Source organism: Pocillopora damicornis, chromosome 5 (genome assembly GCF_964200805.1).
Source record: "Pocillopora damicornis chromosome 5, jaPocDami1.2, whole genome shotgun sequence".
In the NCBI taxonomy this organism is placed as follows: domain Eukaryota; kingdom Metazoa; phylum Cnidaria; class Anthozoa; order Scleractinia; family Pocilloporidae; genus Pocillopora; species Pocillopora damicornis.
In genome coordinates, this window is record NC_142674.1 from 3,644,276 (window position 1) to 3,664,905 (window position 20,630).

The window sequence follows — 20,630 nt, forward strand, 5'->3', positions numbered from 1 at the left end:
CTTTGTCAACAACTGTTAGATATAACGACACACTCCGAATTTAGCGATGTTCAAAAGGACTCTTGACCAGACATTAGAGTTTAAAAAAGAACTCACAGATAAATACCGACCTCAGTTGACGGGATAAAGTGATTAAGAGCTAATTAAGATGGCACTGTACTAGTTTTCTGTTTCATTGCACGGCAAAAGTTGTGTAATTTCTTCTTTAGCTCAGTTCTTGCAGAAAATAAAGTGTTCGCTTCTATAACTTTTTTTTCAATCATTTCTAAAGTTTTACATTGCCTCTGTGTATTATTTGTAGCCTGTTGTGTTGGGTAATCGTCCGAATGAAGCTTTAGTCGATCCCAATGAGTTTTGACAGTTTGATCGAAAGTCACAGTCAAGTAAAGAGGTCGGTGTAACAGTTAAATGTTATTAGTTTGGTTCGTGAAACCGATTCCTAAGTTTTGTTGTGATTCTTTTGGCTTTCAGGCTCAAGCAGTATCTCAGAATTCTTCCTAGTTAATAGTTTCGATCTGTCGGTAAATTCAGTAGACTGTTCTGTATGGTCTGTTGGTTATGTAATGCGATGAAGTCGTTTGACGAGGGTTGTAAGGTTTTGTCACCTGTTTAAAGGAGTCTGTTCTAGGTCAGAATCCAGCTTTCTTAAGTCAGTTGTTGTGAACAAGTTCATGCTGTAAGTTCAAACCTTCGTAGAGCTCCAGTCATTAGAATGGTGTTTAAGTCGATAGTGTTCGGCAACAATTGTCCTTATTAAAAAAGAAAGTGTGATTAATTCCGTTTATCCCGCAATTCGAATTTTGGAACTTCATTTGGTGTTTGTCTAAGGTCTTCTGATACAGTGCCATCTTAAAAAAAAAATCACCTTAACTGATGCTGTGGTACTAACTGTTAAACAACCAAGAAATATTCTACAACCAGTCATTCAAGGAAATCAACAATTTTAGTTTTATTTTTCTGAAGTCAAGTTTATATCGATGTCCAGTTGCTCATATTTTTGCGATTTAACGAATTTCTTTGAGATGAATTCCACCAAATTTTAGTAAGCTTAGTCGAAATGAACTGCGAGATCTCTCACAGTCTGCTTAACAATCTGCACCACAACAAACGACTTCAAAAATGGTGGCCCGTCAAAAGCTATTCACTTACCAAGTAACTTATTCTATTCCAGGTATTTCCTCGTCCAAGATAACTCAAAAGACATCTGTCGGAAGACACAAGTCTTCTTACAATATAGAAAGGTTTAAAGGGCCACCACTTTTACTGCTGTTACAAAATATTATATAAAATTTCTTATCTTTGTGGTATCCTCCTTTTGTCCAATGATCCATTGTCTCCTCTGGTCCAGATTCTTCATCCTCCAATACTTCTCACACCATTCCTCTCTGAAGATATGAATTATAAACGTCATCAGGGACTGCTTAAAAGTAAAAAATTTTTCTTAGAACGACATGCAATCTAAAGGACTTTGAAATCTATATTTTGCATTATTTTCTTGATGTACCAATTTCCGCGGGGATGAGATTTGGGGAACAAGTCTTTACAACTCCACGTGGCTGCGAACAACTGCAGAATGACGAACGAAGATAACATTTATTTTAGCGTTCGAAAGAAACACAGAAATATATTCCCAGCATAGATTACTAGAACCACAGGTTCTGTATCTTTAGTGGCCGACACCTTATTCAATCGAGCTTCGAGTTGAATAACCGTTCAAGGAAACAACTGACACGTATTAACTTCTTTGGAAAAGATGTCGACACTTGCTACGCTTTGTGAAGGATTTTAAGGTAATATCTTCCAAAGAAATACTCACCTGGTGGTATAATAACATGGCATTGCTTTCTGTTGCTATTCTTTACAAGCCAAGCGTCTTATCTCCTCAAAATGTAATTTTATCTTCGGCACAAATGGACGACACGTCTTCATCCTCCGGCCAGACGACGTAGTTTGCTGAAAATCTTACAATTTCTGATGATTATGGATGAGTAAGTGTAACCAATGAGCAGCTGCTGCGTCACAGATTTGGCACGAAGTCTTGTTTGCACGCCTTGCTAATTAATAATCGGGAGGACAGAAAACATTGTGTGAGAGAATTTCAATCGTGAAAAGAGCATAAAGAAAATTTAGTTGAATTGTTGGGACTAATTTGTAAACAGCCTCCTTTTGACTCTATTTGTAGATGAATAAAACTCAAAATAAAGAACAAACATTGTTAGCCTCTTATTGAAGGGACGAAAAATTATAAAAATGCACAGCAAACATGAGGATGACGCACTTTGAATTTGTTATGTTGATTAACGTAAGGAGAACCTCAACTTTTATTTGACTTCTTTACGTCCTGATCCTGCAATAGACTGTACGTTATATCGGTTTCCCAGCACAACCCAGACAGGAAGCTGGGAGAAAACAAAAAAAGTTTGGAAATCACATGCCGGAGACGAATAATTTACAAACTTTTCAAGTGTTCTCCCAACAATCCAAGCATAAGATAAAATGAACTTACATAGATTCAAATTTTCTATAGGTTTACCGGTGCAATAACCGATAGTTTTTTCGACCAATCAGGGCGCTCGAAGTACCTAAGCTTTATAGGATAAGATAAAGGACGGGTGGTGAATTGCATCATCTCTTGGCCAGGGAAAACATCGCGTAACCTCCCAAAGAGTGACTGCGAAGGATTGAGATTTCGTAGGTTATCAGTTTTGTTGCTGAATTCGTTTACGAGAATACTTCGGCCTGGAAACAGAATGCATTAAGTACTAAATGTTCCGCAAGGTTTAAACCCTTTATTGAGTTACCTACATGCTTCAAACAAGCATGACACAATAAAAATTATATCCAGCAGCCAAAAATTGTCATAAAACATTATTTTCGTCCACACGCGCATGAATTTCACTTTATAGCGTTAGAAAATGGCTGCCTTTAGCTTACGCATAGGTTGTTTTTCAGCAGCCTCATGTTTATTTCTGCCGGATTGGACAAAATTAAGCAAAACTAAGAGGACTGTTTAAAAAAATTTATCTAAATCAGTACTTTTACCTTAGCTACTGAACCGAAAGATTCCAATGAAATGTCTTTTAAATGTCGTTAAAAACATGATGTTAAAAGAATATTCCTTGTTAGGAATTCTCTCGTAAAAAAGCTCAAAATTACACTCTTAAGAAAACTAGTGCGACATTTACTATAATATCTGATTCACTGACCAGACAAAAGATTCATTTCGGAATGGTGAGCGAGTTCACTGGCATGCTAACTAAATTTGATACAGTTATACATAGTTTATAATCTTATAGAATCGTACTTAGAGCGCATATATATCGATTGAGTTTCGAAAAATGTAACAATTGACTATCGAAATTGCAAAAAAAATTATTTGTTGTATGCCATTTATCTAGGAAACTGGAGCTGGTATCAAGTGATCGTGATATTCTGTGACGTGAAAAAGATTTCAGCGAATCTAACATTCCTCATGAAGAATTGTTCAACAGGTGGAGGCCTCTTAATTGGCCGACATTAATCTCTTTCAGTTTTCCTTCGATACGAATGAGGATAGAGCAAATGCGAACTTCCATACTTCCTCTAAGAACGTTTTAACAGTTTCCTTGGCAGCTAAATCTTCTGGAAGCTTTGCCTCCAATGACATTTCCCAACGAGTGTGTTTTTCTCTAAATTCACCGACTTTCTCCGGCCCTAATGGTCTGGAATATTCTGTCACCTCGTTGAGGTATGCTGTCAGGCCAGAGAGGAACTTACTTTGACGTGAAGCGCATGTGAACTTTTTAGACTTCTTGTAGTGGCGAACAAGTCGCACATCTTTCCACAACTCTTCCTGAACACTAAATGGCTGCTCACCTGTACTGGGTTCGAGTATACACTGGTACTTAGCGTACTTGGTATCCTGGATGTCACTCGGCGCCAAAGCATAACGGGTTTGTAACAAGAAACGAACGTCTGTCTCCCAGCCGTCTAAAACGAAGTTGTCATCTTCCTGTTCGCCATCTTGTGCGACGTCGTGATCTGGTCGGTGTTGATATGGTCTTTTGACGTCCACCATAAACCAGCGTAGGTTTGGAAGCTTTACATCAACAAAGTTGAGTTCCTCATCGAACCTGACGTAAAATTCTACCGATCCATCAAAAATGTCCACTGAGTAGTTTTCAGTGGGATTTCCATCTTGCCGGAATCCGGAATAATGAAGAAAATTCTCCACTCTGTCTGGTGAGTGAACAACCGTGAACAAGGAGCTTCTCGAAGGATTTCCGCGTTTCCGCTTCTTCTTGGTTTCACTAAATGTCACATTACGTTTTGCCTGCCTGTTCCTTCTCCGAGCGCGTTCTTCTTCTTGGTCAACGTAAGTGACACTTAGTGGGGCTGACTCTTCCTGACTGTTGCTGTTCCTTCTGACTAAGACACTTGATTTCCGTTTATTCGTTCTTAGCATTGCAATAGTGATGGACTCGCTATCTTCGAGCAAGATATGCGGAACACTGAACATGTAAATTCGTCCAAAGTGAACAGCGAATTCACGACAACCATGCACCTGAGGATCAAAATCTCTCTCAAGTAATCGCAGTTGTTGAAAGAATTTTTCTGTATAACAGCGGTAAGGGTAGATTCCATCGTTCGTGACGTTTTCTAGCAAAGCGAGATGCTGGGCCAATTGGTCGTGTGTCTGATGACAACGCCCATCGTATGGTGTCAGAGAAACGTGATCATTTTGACTTCGACTTCCTTCAAACAAAAGCAGACTTGCGTCCTCTACAAAACAGTCACTCATAAGAGAGATTCTGTCACGTGATGCCAGTGTACTCATCTCTTCCAGCTCCCTCTCCACTGCTCGTATCGCAGGCTCACTTCCTTTCACCTCAAGAACCGCTGAGGAACGCGACCGTGGAAAATTTGGGCGAATGATGACGCTCTTCGCTCCGGTCTTCCGCGCTATTTCTTGAGCTTTACTTTTCTCAACGCCTGCTATGAACGAGGAAAGAAGCGGCGAAAGAAAAATTACGTTGTAATCTTCGGAGCCACTTATGGTTAACATGATCTGTGCGTCTCCAAATAACGCTAGGAGCTGATAGGCACGTTGCATCTGTTCTTTCACAAGGACTAAATGATCTTTCTCCAGACGCTCTGAGAGCTTTCGCGCACGGAAAAGACGTGCGAGTGATTGCGGGAGCTCTTTTTCAAAACACGAGTCGTGCGCTTGAAAAAAAGTCATCAGAAGCTGGCCAATTTGGGTGATGTCGGGCTCTACCTGAGGGAATTGGGAATCGTTCTGGTAAGCTTCCAGATATTTTATGACATTTTCCAACTCCGTGGACTGCTTATCATCTCTTGTGCCACCGTGCATTTGGTGCGCTATCGTTTCCAGAACGTGCTCCTCATTAAAATGCATGTTTTGCATGCATTGAGCTAAGAGAACGGCAGAGAGCAAGTTTGAAGTGTTTCCAGCGCCAGCTGCGTTACGTGACAACCTTGTCACGCAGCACCATCGGTGTATAGCACGGAGTACCAATAAGAGATGGGGATACGACTTGATATAGCTTGAGAGCAGAGCAGCCATTGTTAGACAGTCTGGGGATGAACTAAAATCACAGCTAAGGGTTGGAGAACAATTACTGCTATCTATCAGGTTCACTGTTGGCCGCTTGCATGAGAGGACCTGGATGAAAAACAAAAATTTAAATTAAATAATGTTGAGGAAAGCGCAGTATCAGGATTTGAAGATTGAAAACTGAAGACTGGAGAAGAATGTGGAAAATAGATCTTTTTTTAAATGTTATCATTTTCCCTTTTTAATTAATTTTTCGTGGATGAAAACTCTTCTCAAAGCATGGTTAGCGTACAATCGTCCAACACTTGATGGTTGGAGCTGTGTTTCGTCGGTAAAGCTATCATAACCTTGATTCAACAGTGTCATTGTTTACCAAGTCATATGTGAAGAACATATGCCAAAGCTACAGCATAAGTTAAGTCGCCTACATCATATTTACCACAATTCATGGTAAAGATAAACACCCCTAGATATGATATAACTAAAACCACTGTGATGCTTACCGGGAAATACTTTTCGTTGACGAGACGAACTTTCCAGAAGAGATTTTTAACGTTTTCGTCTTTTTTTTCTTGTTGCTTTGACGTCTCCTCTTTCAAGATGGGAATCAGGGACTCCAATACTTTCGCTTGTTCCTCAACTGAAGTGTTACTTTCTTCTGGTGGTACCTCAGGGAGGGCACGATGGCTTCGTGCCTGTGTATCCTGAGGTAAAAAGGACAGATCAAGATCTGAAGTCTTGTTAAATAGTAGCGTGGCAGTAGAGCCGACGATACTCATTGAGGAAGTGGATTCAGCGGCCTGCAGATGGCCACATATAACGTCCTTTATACTTATTCGAGCTTTGAACTCCTCAAGTAACCAGTCTTTCTCTTCGTTAAACAACCTTACGAGGCTCTGACCCACGGTTGCGCTAACGTCTAAGGCCTGAGGCTGACTGGGTCGATCTTTTCGTGTTTTGATGGCGAGCATGACGTCATTGATAAACCAAGGAAAACCGAATAGCCTCTTCTCGTGGCTTGGGTCTGAATCATTTGCATGATCATCCGCAAGCGTGTAGGCCACTCTGTACCAAGCCGAGGCCTTTAAACGCATCTCATCAGAAATCAGCACTTCACCTTTTAACCACTGTCCATCGCTGCCGAATTCACGAAAGAATTCCCGACGGAGGTACAAGCGCATTGCGAACAGTTCTTCGCCGACGAGCTCGGCAATTTCCGTTTTTTCTTTGCGCAAGCGATTTCGAAGCTTCATGAAACAGCCAGTGATGATTTCTGCCTCGGTTTCGATGCCGTACAGCCGCATCAAGCTTTCCATCTTGTCACGATACCAATAATAGACTTCTTTGGCGTTTTCAACGAAACTGTCGTTACCTGGCAACAGGAACGACTTGTCCAAACGAAGTTTTTGATCGTATTTCTCAGACGTAGCATCTTTAAACTTCCGACAGCGCCGGAAGAGCTTTCCTATAACCTTTTCAGAGGGATAACTTCGTTTATCGTTCTTCATCATGAAATCAGGAAGCCTTTTAACCTCAATACCCTGAGTACTCGGCCACTTCCCCGTTTTGGGTGCGTCAACAGCTAGAGAGTGCAGTTCTGCAAGATAAAGACATCCCCGAGATTGAACACCGTCTTCCTCAAAGTCCGCCAACGCCTTGTGAGCATTGTCAATAACGCCTAACTGATCGGACCGGATGTAATCCACCACAAACTTGGTCATGTCGCGAGTAGTAATTGGCTCAGTCTGCTCCAGTTTAGGAAGTGACGGATAGTCCATTGGCGGATAATTTGCTTTCCTTGGTAACAGGTCTTTATGCCAACATACGAAATATAGATCGCCGTCCAAATCGCCGCCTGAAATCAGAAATAATTTTTCCAGAAACTGATTTCAATATTCACAATCTGATCTTGTTATGACTAAATTTCGTAGATTTCGCTTGGATTCTTAGAGTCTTAAAAACAACTGAGGAGAAAGTGCTACCTTTGCTATGACATCTGTAAATGGTTAGACACTCTAGTGTTGTGAGTAATTGTTGTTGTAAACATAAGCTTCTAGAAATCCCCAGACGGCTTAGTCATGCTGACATGCGTACCATAGAACTTTCTAGAACATTTCATCAAGTCACGCAGCTTTTACTTAATACTACTAAAATAGTTCTTTTGTAAGTTTCTGGAATGTTCCAGAACACTTTGTAATTGTACATCAGGACTCAGTTATGAAGTAGTAGTTATTGTTGTTGTTGGGAGTGACCGATTGTTTAGAAAGCTACATCGTGAGAGAGAGCTACAGTGGAAGATTGCTAATTTCAAGAAACATTGGAGGAAACTGTGAGTTTGACTCGGTGGTGAGCTAAGATATAGACTGTAGTGGGCTCAAGTAAGTTTTACTGTACTTTCTTTACGAGTCGCTCCTTATTAAGAATATCACTCGTTGTTTGATAAAGTAGTTGAGTTTGTAGGATTGTATTGTTTTCCTGTCGGTTAGAGTATACCGTAACACTAGTCTACTCAGATAAGGACCTTAAACTGTCGGCCCTTTTTCCTGCATCTCCACAGTACTGGTTAGAATGCGATATTAAAGAACCCACGCATTTCTCGCAAAAAGAACGTAGCTCCCGGTGACGTGATCTGACTTTGTTACTGTTTATACAGGCCCCAATTTAAACCAGCTTTGATGCTGCACTGAGCCAGCCCGTTTAAATATCGCAAATAAATAAACAAATTTCGGTCACATTACTCCGTTGGGGAGGCTGTCTTCTGTGGAAACTAGGTCCTTTCACGAGATACCTAATAAATCAAGCTATAAAATTTTAAGTGCGTGTAAGTGTTTCAGGTTGGAAGAGAAAGCGATTCAAAGTGTCGCAACAGGCATGTTACCTGCCATCTCGTTAGGGTGTGGCCTTGAGCCTTGACGTGGGAAAACGACACAGTCCACAAGATGACAGAGGCCTGGTACGTCAACAGCCTCGAGCTGGCGTACATCTCCCGGATGTAAACATGGATTCCGAGTAACCACCACTGATCCCCTGAGCACAATTTTTTCCCTCTTGTTAAACTCGTCATCTCGATCCCCACGTGTTTCAACCGCAGAGTACTGTACGAAAACCTGACGAACGCGATAAAACAGGATGAACAGGTTATTCAAAGGACTCCAAAGGCAAACTTCCTCTTTATCTTTCTCAAAATCTACATTATTTTTCCAAAAGTGGTCTGATAGTGGTTGCGAGCGGGATATGAGGCCTATTGTGGCCTGCTTTGCTAGCGCACGGGGGACGGGGGGGTGGGGAGAACGGAGAGTATGTCCGGCCATCTGATGCTCTTTGGCAGGACATTAAGTAATTCTGTAATGGTGAAATGTTATGGAAGTCCAACAATATTCAAGTGTAAACAAGTTAGGTAGTGTTGGGTTTGGGGAGGAGTGTGTAAACAGCTGCTCAGGTACTGACATTGACCATCAGCATAATAGACGGTTGTGAATACATGAAAGTCATATATTTGAACTGCGGATAAAGACGTGAATATGAAAGCGATCCTCGCAGTTATGAACACTTCTTAAGCAGTAGTGAAAAGAGTAGAGGTGAAGTAGAGCACTGCACCGGTATCGCAGAGGTCATGGGTTCAAATCCCGTACAGGCCTGAACTTTTTTCAGGCCTTCTTTTCACTACTGCTTAAGTAGTGTTCATAATTGCGAAGATCACTTTCATATTCACATCAGCATAATATTGACCTTCCAGACAGTGTAGCCCCGAAGTATTTTAGCTGTTCAGAAATTGGTCGAAATATTCGCGAGAAGTTCGATCGTAAAATATGATTTTTTCATTGTGTAAATCTGCCGCAAAGGGGTTAAATTTGTACCCATTTTGAAAACCAGTTTTCAGAGCCATTCGTTAAAAACAGCTGTTATCGTTGGATTATATTGGGGCAGAATCCTCCATACCAGGCTCAGAGTTAGAAATAGAGAAAAGTAAAACTTTAAAAAAAATAATCAAAAAGACTCACTTGACCAGGTTTCAATACACCTAACTCGTCCATTACACCCATCATCAAGCGTGCTTCCGCTGGTGGCAAACGAATGCGGGCTCGAGCGAGTAGTTCGTGCATATGATTTCGGTACATGGCGACCAGCAGCGATTTAAAGAATGGTTCCGTTGTCAGTGGTATCCCTGCATTAGAAATATTGTGATAGGACACGCCCATTTTGGCTCCACTTCCCAATAGCTGAATAGCATCACGTTCATTCACAAGCATCCCTTTGAACAAAAGACAGGCGTAATACGAGATATTATAATACCTGGACGCTAACTCTATTGTTTGCCAATTCTAACTTAGTCGGCAACAGCGGTTGAGTGGAATGGTTTTGTTATAATATAGACAATTTTCACGGAATGAAAATGCAGAGTTTAAAAAGCTTTCATCTGAGTGACAAAATTAGCGAACATCTATACAGCATAACTATCACATGTACTGCCCAGTAGCATGTATTTAAATGCATGGTTATGAGGTGGTTTAAGCCAGTACAGAGACAAAACAAAACGTTAAAAAAGGTGTAAACGTCGCACGTCTCCATATTTTATCAGCTAAAACGTTCTCAAACTCTAAAGGCAACCTTTTACCATGTTTCCATGTAATGAGTCGAAACAAGATGAAGTGATCATCCTATCTGGGTCGGAAGTTTTCTGATTCGAATTTCTTGACTACATCCTCTCACCTGACAGTTTGTCCAGCATGTCGTTTTGCAATTTGATAAAGACTTCATCCGGGACTCCTTGGTTAGATAGAAGCATGATGACCTGATGATTGAGGAAAACGACCTGAGGACGAGACGTTTGCAATACTTCCAGTCTGCGGTGAAAGCTATCAAACTTGAACATGCTCCTACGAAAGATGGCCTGTTTCCCTGGAAGTCTGGGATCCAGCGTAAGGACACCTTTGTAGCCGGCGAAACGAACTTGAAATGCGGATGGTTTGAATGGTTTACCAATTTTTCGGACAACCTGAAATAGAATGTGTTTCTTTAGGCCTAGAGGCTGAAAGCTCCTATTGCCAAATGAAGATTTCGTAACATATTAGAAACTCTTTAAATTTCTAAAACACGTACAGTGTATTACAGCGCTTTTCGAAGGACTGACTGTCATAAACCTAAAATTAGTACAAGGAGGAGATAAGAACTGAAATTAAATACACGTAGACGCCTAAAATGAGAACGTAAAAACGATTATTCAAAGAGGGAGAAGTCGCAAATGGTAATTCCAATGCACCTCACGTGAAGAGGCTTACACCACAGTACTACTTTGTGTTTCAGCGGGCTCGTATTCAGGTATTCAGGGGAGAAAATCTTCCCTTTTTCCCAAGTTAAACAAATATTTGCTATACCTCTGCGGCCAGCTCTTCGGATATCTTTCCGACTCCGTCAGAGAAGCAGTATTCTCGGTCAGCTGTTTCAACGTCATCTTCTTCGTCATAATAGGTATCCTCACTGGTCGCAAACCCCACAGCGTCTAAGGAGGTGGAAAAGCACTGGCCCATACGAGCCATGTATGAGGCAACACACCTATTGGAAAGCCAATATAAAAAATGTTAATGTTCATAAGGCCAATTAGAACAGAGGAAAATATCACATGAGGCTAAAGGGAATAGAAAATAAATGAACGAGTAAACTGCGTGAAACGGGGAAAGATGCGAATAGCAGAGTCACGACCAATTTGAGTTTTGCACCTCAATGGCGGAAAGGGTTGAACAGTTTTACTTGACCAATCACCGAGTGATGTGAAACAAAACAGTCCCAGAATACTTTGCTCCCATCATACCTAGTAATTTGCAGTTTTCCTAAATAAAGTACATATAACCATTTAATAATGGTGAATCTCAAAGGTGAATGTGTGACAACATCACTTCTAGACTCTGATCACTTCCCCGTAACAAAGTGAATAAGTAGCCAACATTTGTTATCTCTTACTCTTTTCAAATGCTTTGCGTTCCTGTTCACCTCTAATCAATAGTTTGGCTGTTTGAAGGAATTATATCGCTTTACAGGAGAATTATTTTGACTGAAAACGTTAACTTGTTTGAAATTGAATAAAGGAATAGTGCTCACTCACTTGATATTGGTGAATTTTCCCATCCAGCGACGAATGTCGTCCGGTAGAGAACTGAGCCCTACAAACCAACAGCTATGGTTACGAAGCTGACTGTTCGAGGAACCCAAGAACTGAAACCGCTGACCAGCTATCTCAATTCCTTCATCTAGTTTGAGTTTCATTCCATCTAATAGATCGTCGATGTTCCCTCTGACTGCAGACATTTTTGACAGGTCTTCGTCACGAATACTGACACAAAGGAAGTCGTTTGTATCATAATTTCTGAGCACGCGATTCTTCACCATGACTTCCGGTGGATAGAAGAGCAGCCTCGTTGGGGTGATGACCGCGCGCTTTATCAAAGCGCAATGGCCTGGAACCAACCTGTTAAACATTCCGGAGGTCGATGGGTTGTTTTGTTTCAGTAACGACTCCAGAGTGCTGCCTGGGTCACAAAACTTGTCTTTTTCCAACACTTTACTCAATTTTTCCAAAGCGGCAATAGCTATATCGGAAGACTTTCCAAGCAAAAGTCTACCAAATTTACCAGATGGCACTCTTCCGCGAACCAAAGGATGAAAACTGAGGACACCTCCAGCGGCATACTTAACGTCAAATGGCAAACTATCGGGAATGTTTACATCTGGTAGTTTCCCATAGCTCTCCTTCACTCGGCAGTAAAATGCACTTTTGTGGAATCTTTTCTCGACTGTGGTCAACAAGCATCTCAACTGGACAAGTTCATTAAATGGTATTGTAACACAATAGGTAAAGCACTGGCTTACGGCATTTTCACCATTGTGGAAATCTGACAACCTTTCCCAGATTCTTTTATCTGTGAGATTACTTGAGAAATCTGGGGAGGCGTCATGGAAATCGGCGGTTATTACATCCGCATATTCTTCGTCGGTCGAGAGGCCTTCGGTTTCCGAGTCATCTTCACTTGACGAGACGACTGAATCATCTTCATCGTCTTGTTCATCCATTTGAGCGAGGTGGAGAAAATTTTGTTCGTCCTCCAGTTGGCGATACAGCCGTGGAGGGTGTCTCGCCGTCAGAAAAATTTTGATGATTCCTGCACTACTATCACAATCCACGATTATGAAATCTTCAATCTCGTCGTAGCGAAATTCTATCTTGTATGGACCTCTACCAACAGCACCTTGACCAGGAACGATGGAAGATTGCCTGGAGGAATGCAAGGTCAGCATTTTAAAGCTGTGATCAAAATGAATCTTAATATTTTTTAGTGTGGTCTCCAGAGGCCACTCACACTGAAAATGGCATCGACTCACAAAAGTACCCAAGCACAAGGAATTTGCTTTCAACCAATGAAATGGCTCGTTAGATCTGCGGCGTTTTTCTAATGGCGGGGCCTGAAGCCAAACCGGAAGTGGTTCCTCGTCACGGTCGGTGAGGCACGTGCACCACGCTTCTGTCACGTGACATGCAAACTCTTCCTTTGAGCGAAACTCCTTGGCTTCTTTATTATCGCTTGGTTCGAGTTCAAACGCCATATCTTGTAATGTAGTTTTCTTTTTAGGTGCATCAACGAGCGATGAAGTGGACTGGATTGGCTTTGAAGATATCACGTCAAAGGTGTCGTTCAGAAAATCTATCACGCGAGGTTTTTGACCAACCATATTGTGCACCATGACAGATATACGAGGGCTGTGTCGCATGACTGGAGAAGTATTCACACCATTATCTTCTGTGCCGGGCAGGAAGAGCTTTGGTTTTCTTACTTCGCATCCAAATTCATCTGCTTGTGATTGGCACCTCGGGCCATCCATCAAACATCTGATAGCTTCTTCCATGTTCTGTTCCTTGAGACACAGATCTCTGGCATCTCTTTCTTGTTTTTCATTGCAAATGACGACAAACTTGCTGTCACGTCTACGGGACGCGCGCCCGCGGGTCTGAACCAGCGCCCGAAGTGTTGCTGCACCCTCAAAGCGAACGACCAGGTTGCATTCGGGGACGTCCAGTCCTTCCTCCAAAACACTCGTGCAAATCAGAAGCTTGCATATTCCTTCCCTAAACTCTTTCAACAGCTTTTCTTGTTCGTCTTTCCACCTCATTCCATCATAGCTTCCTTGTCCGTGGCCGACAAAAGGGTAAGGATTTAATGTTTTGGCCACATCCGGGATCTTTCTGATCTGCTTGCAAAGTTTGAAGGTCGTTTTGCGCAAGCTCACAAAGATGATGCCTCTAGAAGTTGGGTCTTCTTGAGCTTGGCATAGGAACTGCTTTATGTGCTTCTCAAGAATTTTGTACCTGTCCGACATGACAACTGCACGTGCGTGGTCAGCCCTGCCTGCTTGGTCAGCTAAATATACGAGTGCTTGAAAAGTAGGTTGACTTCCAATTAGCTTCTTCAAAGCACAATCTTTCGGCGACTTAGCGTAAACAATGCGGTGTACACATTCTTTAAGACTTTCAACGGCATACTGGTTACCGAGAACTTCGCAAAACTCAACAACACTGAGCAAGTGCATTGCATGCTCAGCAACGGTCAGCGCTTTAAAGCATTTCTTGTTACTATGGTAACTATCAATAAGCTTTCTCAGCGCACCTCTAAAATTCGATGAGAAGACGGGAAACTCAAAACGTTGACGATCTGGTACATCTTTAAGATGGCTCTTTATCAGATGTTCGATGTGATCTTCAGTACATAGCTGGAGAATAACTTGTTCAGTGTTCTTGCAGTCAGATGTTTCATAAATCACGTTTGGGATATTCACATGTAACAACAAATCCGACTCAATGGGCATCGCGATTTTACAATCCAAGTTCTCAAGGAGCTTTTTTAGCTTCTCTCTGGTTTTTTCGACTTCAAGCTCTCCGGCCGGCGAGGCTGATAAACCGAGCACAACAGGTTTAAACCGGTTTGGTGTTGTTTTGTAGTACTCCATAATCTTGTTGTACGGGTGGTGCCCGCTGCAGTGGTGAGCCTCATCCAAAACCAGGACAGAAACATCGGACAGCCGAATAGGCGGGTTGTCCTCCGCGGCTAAAAAATTTAGAAAAATCTGGTGTGTTAAGATTAACACATCAATCTTGTTATCAGCTAATCTTTGATGAATACTCCCATTTTGAGGTGACTCCATTTCACCCACCAACGTTTCAACCGTCAAACCTGTCAACTGTGACTTGATCTTCTCACTTTGTTGGTACGCTAACGGTACTCGGTCGACAAGGAATACCATAACTTTGCTTGGATTCAACTTCTTCATGCAACTCATCACCATGGCTGCAATCAGGGTCTTTCCTGAGCCCGTGGGAAGATATACCAGCGTATTACCGCGCATGGCAGAAAGGAACAACTCCCGCTGATAATCTCGCGGGACTAGACGCGTTAAGGAATCGATTTCGCGCGATGTATGATTCAACCCACTTGTGTCACAATAAACCATGGATTTGCTATCCCCACGGGACTGATGTATTCTTCCTGTCTCTTGCGCATGCGTCGTAACGTTGACAACTTCAATTCCACACTCTTCTTCCAACTCCTTGCGCACTTCTGACAGTTTATTTGCCGTTATCTTTTTTCCATTATGAAAAATATCTATATTTTCTATTTTAAAACAAATTAGCAGTTTCCCTGCTACCTTTGTTAAGTTTGCAACATGTTTGTCACACTCTCGGCAACGAAAAATGTAAGGGCAGTACCGTGTGCTTTTCCCGCCCTTTTCATTGTCAAACTTACTAAGTTTTGCTTCTACTTGTTCTTCCATCCCCTCCCGGACGGCCAAATGGGTACTGGAGGGGGGTACTTTAGCCAGCATCACAGTTTCCCTCGTGGCCAGTACTGTGTTGCATTTTTTACAATGGAGAGTAACTTTGCCCACTCGATTCATGAGGGACCATCCCTGTGCTACGTAAGCCATTAAAGATCTGCCAAGAAATAGAAATATTAGCATTGCGGAACACCCCTCACCCCCCCCCCCCCTCCACTGCCTTCCGCAAACTGTAGAGGAAAGCTGAAAATATCAAAGATAATCAAGCGCTTGAGGTTAAGTTCAATGCATCTCTTAATAACAGGGCACTGACATTCATAAATAGCACACGTTCACTAACGATTTCATGTACTCCCGGCGATGCAACTGCCCCCATTTTTTTGCCCTCATTCTCTATGCTGTAACAATATCTTACTTGATTTAACTTTATTACATAACCATGTAAAGGGTTTTTATTTACATTTTGGAATAAATTCTCTGTATAGTTTATAATCGTATGTTTATTATTTCCTGCCACCATTTTTTTGGCCGGGGAATTTGGGTATTCAGGTGTCTTGGGTCTCAGATATTCGCTTTTTCTGCAGTTATTTCATTCTACACGATTGTTGTGAATTAGCATTTGACACGATTCAACAACTGTAGGCAATTTGAGGTATTTGGTTATGAAGGTACATTGGCAACCCTTGGGGAAATCATCGGGTGCAAGACTGTCCTACCATTCTGTCAAGTAGGGTACCATTCTGTCAAGAAGAGAAAAAAATCCTATGTGAAAGCGACTGGTACTGACGAAGCTCCACGTTGGCGTCAGACCAAATTTCGTATCATGATTGAGCAACGAACGTAACCGGCTTCAGTATTGAACCTGATTGCGATATATTCGATAGATGTGTAAGTAAGTAAGTAAGTAAAGCCTTTATTTAAAGAGGGTGGCACTCAATAGCCAAAGGCTAATAAACTTGTGGCCCTCACAACTATTTACAATCTAAAATACTGTAAGCTAAAATATATATATATATACAGTTAAAATATAAAATATGACAGGATTCGATTATAAGATAAAAATAAATTATTAAATTATGAAATGATGCAAAAATTGTTGTTCCTTCAAAATCTTGGCAAACATGTTCTTTTTAAAACATGCTACAGAATTTAGTTTCCTAATTTCAATTGGTGTACTGTTCCACAGTCTTGTTGCCGAAACAGCGAAAGAGCGTCCTCCTTCTGTTTCTCTTTTATATTTAGGACAAACAGCATTAGTGCTTGAATATCTAGTGTTGCGGGAGTGCCGCTTATTATTTAAAATTAAGTGTTCATTTAGATAATTCGGCAAAGTCCCATTAATTCGCTTATACATTATTGTGCATTTATCAATCTTATGTTGCTCATAAAACGGGATCCAACCTAGCTTGTTAAACAAAGCAACTGATGGTGTCATGCGATCGGCATAACAAATAACTCGTGCCGCACGTTTTTGCAATCTTAAGACCCTATGAACCGACTCTTTATCGCAATTTGCCCAAACAACGTTAGCGTAAGACATAACAGGGCGAATAATGCTATTATAAAACTGAAGTCGCTGTTTAAGAGGTAGACACGCTCGGATCTTACGCAATATTGCGATTCTAGAGGCCAACTTTTTACATACTTTCTCAACATGTTCATTAAATGACAATTTGCTGTCAATTTCTACGCCTAATAAGGTAGCACAATCCACATTACTGAGCTGTTTTCCATTTACGATTACATCTATGTCACTTCTATTTATGTTGGCCACGCGTCTTTTGCCAGTGATCGTAAGTACTTTAGTCTTGTCTTCATTTAATGGGAGCTTATTCGCTGAAGCCCATAATTGAATTTCAGAGACAGACTTGTTTAGTGATGAATTTAAGGTGGCTAAGTCCTTCACATCCGCAGAAGCGGTGACAGTCGTATCGTCTGCGTAGAGGTCCAACTGAGCACTTGTATACAAGGGCAGATCGTTGATAAACAAAATGAAGAATAAAGGACCCAAAATACTGCCCTGGGGGACTCCATGCAACATCAAAGCTTCGCTTGACTCACTCCCATTTACACGGACCACTTGCTTCCTTTCCGACAAATAAGAGTGACACCAGGCAAGCTCCCGGTTTACTATGCCGTACAGTTCCAACTTGCGCAACAACAGCTTATGGTCCACCATGTCGAAAGCCTTACGATAATCGACCAGGACCATGCTGCAAACCTGATTATTATCTAGGCTGAACAAAAGCTCGTCAATTAACTTGATTAGGGCAGTCTCGGTACTGTGCATCCTACGAAACCCAGACTGTCTGGAATATAACAAGTTATTATCCATAAGGAAAGCATATAGAGAGTTGTGCATGTGACGTTCGATTACTTTTGACACTACCGGTAGCACAGAAATTGGGCGATAATTAGAAGGATCACTTGCTGCACCTTGTTTGAACAGTGGTGTCACATTAGCGGTTTTCCAACGAGTAGGAAACTTTCCTGTGGAAAACGACATTTTGATAAGCCTTGCTATGCTTGGAGCTAAAATGGGAGCGGCAATACGCAAAAACCTGGCGCTGATTTTGTCGATACCTGCAGCCTTATGAGGACTGATTCCCTTTATAATCTGAAGCACCTGAGCATCGGTTATGTCTGGAACAGAGAAAACCACATCCGGATCTTTGCGAGACTCAACAAAGTTTACCAACTTGGACAAGTCTGATGGTGTATTACCGAGTCCGGATCTCAGATTAGCCGCGATTGAGGAAAAATATGAATTAAACTGTTCCGCAATTTCTGTAGCATTTTCAACAGCCTTACCATCCAACTGTAGCTGACTAATCCCTTTATTCATCTTTCCGGATCCTGTCAATGCTTTGATCGTATTCCACGTTGCTTTAGGGTTGTTTCGATTTTCTTCGAATGCATTCTTGTAAAACTCACGCTTTGCTGAGCGCAAGGCAAAAACAGCCTTGTTTCTCGCCTCTCGATAATTTGCCCAGTCAGAACTATTGTCCGATTGCCTAGCCACCTTCAAAAAGTGATCACGAGAGTGCAATTTTTTAATAACCGCATTGTTCATCCAGGGCGGCTGAGTGGTGTGTTTGATTCTCTTTTCACGCCAAGGACAATGATCATCGAGGGCGAAATTAAACATCTTCTCCCAAGCATAAACAACATCATCAATATCTTCGAACACAAACGCCGTCTCCCATGGGGTCTGCTCTAGTGTTCGCTTGAATTGATCCTCATTAAAAGATTTCATGTCACGGTACTTGATTCGAGAAGATTGTCTGTTTAGATTCCCGCGTGCATACTTGCGGACTACAAAGACTGGTAGATGATCTGCTAAGCCAATGTCTGCACTGATGACCAAATTTATTCGCTGTGGTTGATTACTGTACACATGATCAAGACAGGTTTTGCTTACGGGGCGCGTTATAAAATCGACCAACTGTTTAAAGTTCATACCACGCAACCCTTTGGCGAGTCTATGCTTATCATAATTCTTCCTATCCTTATAATCAATGTTTATGTCAGAAACAATGATGAGCGATTAATCTTTTGTTACTACACTGAGAAAAATTGTCCGTATCGTTCTGAATTACAATTTTGATCTCAAATAAATATAACGTTATATGAGATCGGATTCGCGTTGAGGCGCTTTTTCATGAAAACCATCATGAAGATTTCGAATGGGAAGTTATTCTCCGATCCAAAAATATAACTGCTACATGTCTTCTTTTCATCTCTACGCGGTATTTCATGATCAACTACCATAGTTAGTGTTAGAATGCAACTTTAAAAAATTTCTTCCATCAAAACATTGTCACTTTGCATTTAGAGCTGGTGATTTAAAATTATTACAACTAACTGCAGTACATCGGCCGATCGAAAATTGCACTTATTGCCCAGTGAAATACTTTAACCTTCGGCTTCATACTTTTTATGTTCACCAAACTCGTTCTGAACTAAATCCTAGCGAACATATTTACTTTCTGTGTTAATGGCGTCCATTTTTCGATACCAATAATATTTCACACGATAAGATGACTTACCTTGGGTAAAACTTTCTTTTCAAGATGTAAAGGAACTACTTTGATCGCAAATCCATCTTCATGTTACAATTTACTTGCTAAAAAAGGTGCAAAGTTGCCGACATTTGCAGTTTCAACAACAGAAATCACTTGCTGTAAACCTTGTTTTTGCTTCCGGGAATTCGAAAGCTTAGTTTGTTTCTCGGAAAGATAAATTATGCAAATTATCGTCACGGAGGTGGTTGTACGCGTGATTGCGTGATTGCGTGACGCAATCACGCAATCACCCGTCCTCATATACATGGCGTTCAATAAATTCCATAACTCACACAACAATTCATCTTTCACAATTCTTTTCAGACGGGCTGAATAAAAATTTTCCTTAAATGAAATTCAACCTCTTGTCTTATCAATACGGGTAAATGGGTAAATGTTCAAAATCTGTGATTTCATTATGTATAACATTAGAATGCCATAACAACTCAGACGGGTGACTACTGTTGAAGTTATCATGATTTTGTAAATAATATTTTTCACATTTATTGATAACTCCAAATTTACTTAATTATTCGCTGATTTTATAATTTCCGCTTTTTCGATTACTTTCTTAAATGTGTTCGACAAAAACTAGGTTCAATTTTTCTTCAAAATTGCACGGGAGTTTGAGACAAAACGTTGTTCTATTCAGGTTATGTTCCCAATTCAAAGCTTACAGGACTGATGGAAATATAGAGGAACTTTTCCAAGTTGGGATTCATTTCTAAAGACCACATAGATCAGAACAGGTGCTAAACTAAGAGATACAGAGCATTTAATTTCTTAATTAATTGCCTCTCACAAACATATGGAAAAGAAGCTTTGTGTGAAGCACAAATCTTAATTGTAACAGCCGTCAATTCGATGTCAATTCCACGTTTTATTCGATCCGATCAACTACGCTCAGCACACCGTTCGAAAGCAATACCGTACAAGAAATCCTTACAAACAAGCAAGTGTCTCTATCCGTAACCTTGAAAACTGCTGAAATATCCGTAATGCTTCCGTAATGTTCTATTCCTTCGATGTGAGACTAGTTAAACGATCCTTATCCGAGAAATAAAGGCGAAAATAACAAGCGATAAAAGCACATGTATGCCGAGGTTTGACCTAGTGTCGAATGACAACACCTCGGCGCAGACTGGGCCTAGTGCACAGGACACCTAGCATTTACATTAATTGATCATAGA

At 41.2% G+C, this 20,630-nt stretch overlaps 1 protein-coding gene across 1 annotated transcript; it reads right to left on the reverse strand.

The window, feature by feature from the left end:
• Positions 1 to 2,769: 2,769 nt before the first annotated feature.
• On the reverse strand, positions 2,770 to 19,596 carry LOC113676949 (uncharacterized). Its single transcript, XM_089207623.1, has 8 exons — positions 19,426 to 19,596; positions 11,658 to 15,533; positions 10,933 to 11,110; positions 10,268 to 10,553; positions 9,559 to 9,809; positions 8,436 to 8,664; positions 6,061 to 7,412; positions 2,770 to 5,665 (listed from the first exon to the last, which is right to left on the reverse strand). The coding sequence occupies exons 2-8, from the start codon at positions 15,524 to 15,526 to the stop codon at positions 3,527 to 3,529; spliced, it is 8,304 nt and encodes a 2,767-aa protein (XP_089063749.1). The 5' UTR covers positions 15,527 to 15,533; positions 19,426 to 19,596; the 3' UTR covers positions 2,770 to 3,526.
• Positions 19,597 to 20,630: the final 1,034 nt, after the last annotated feature.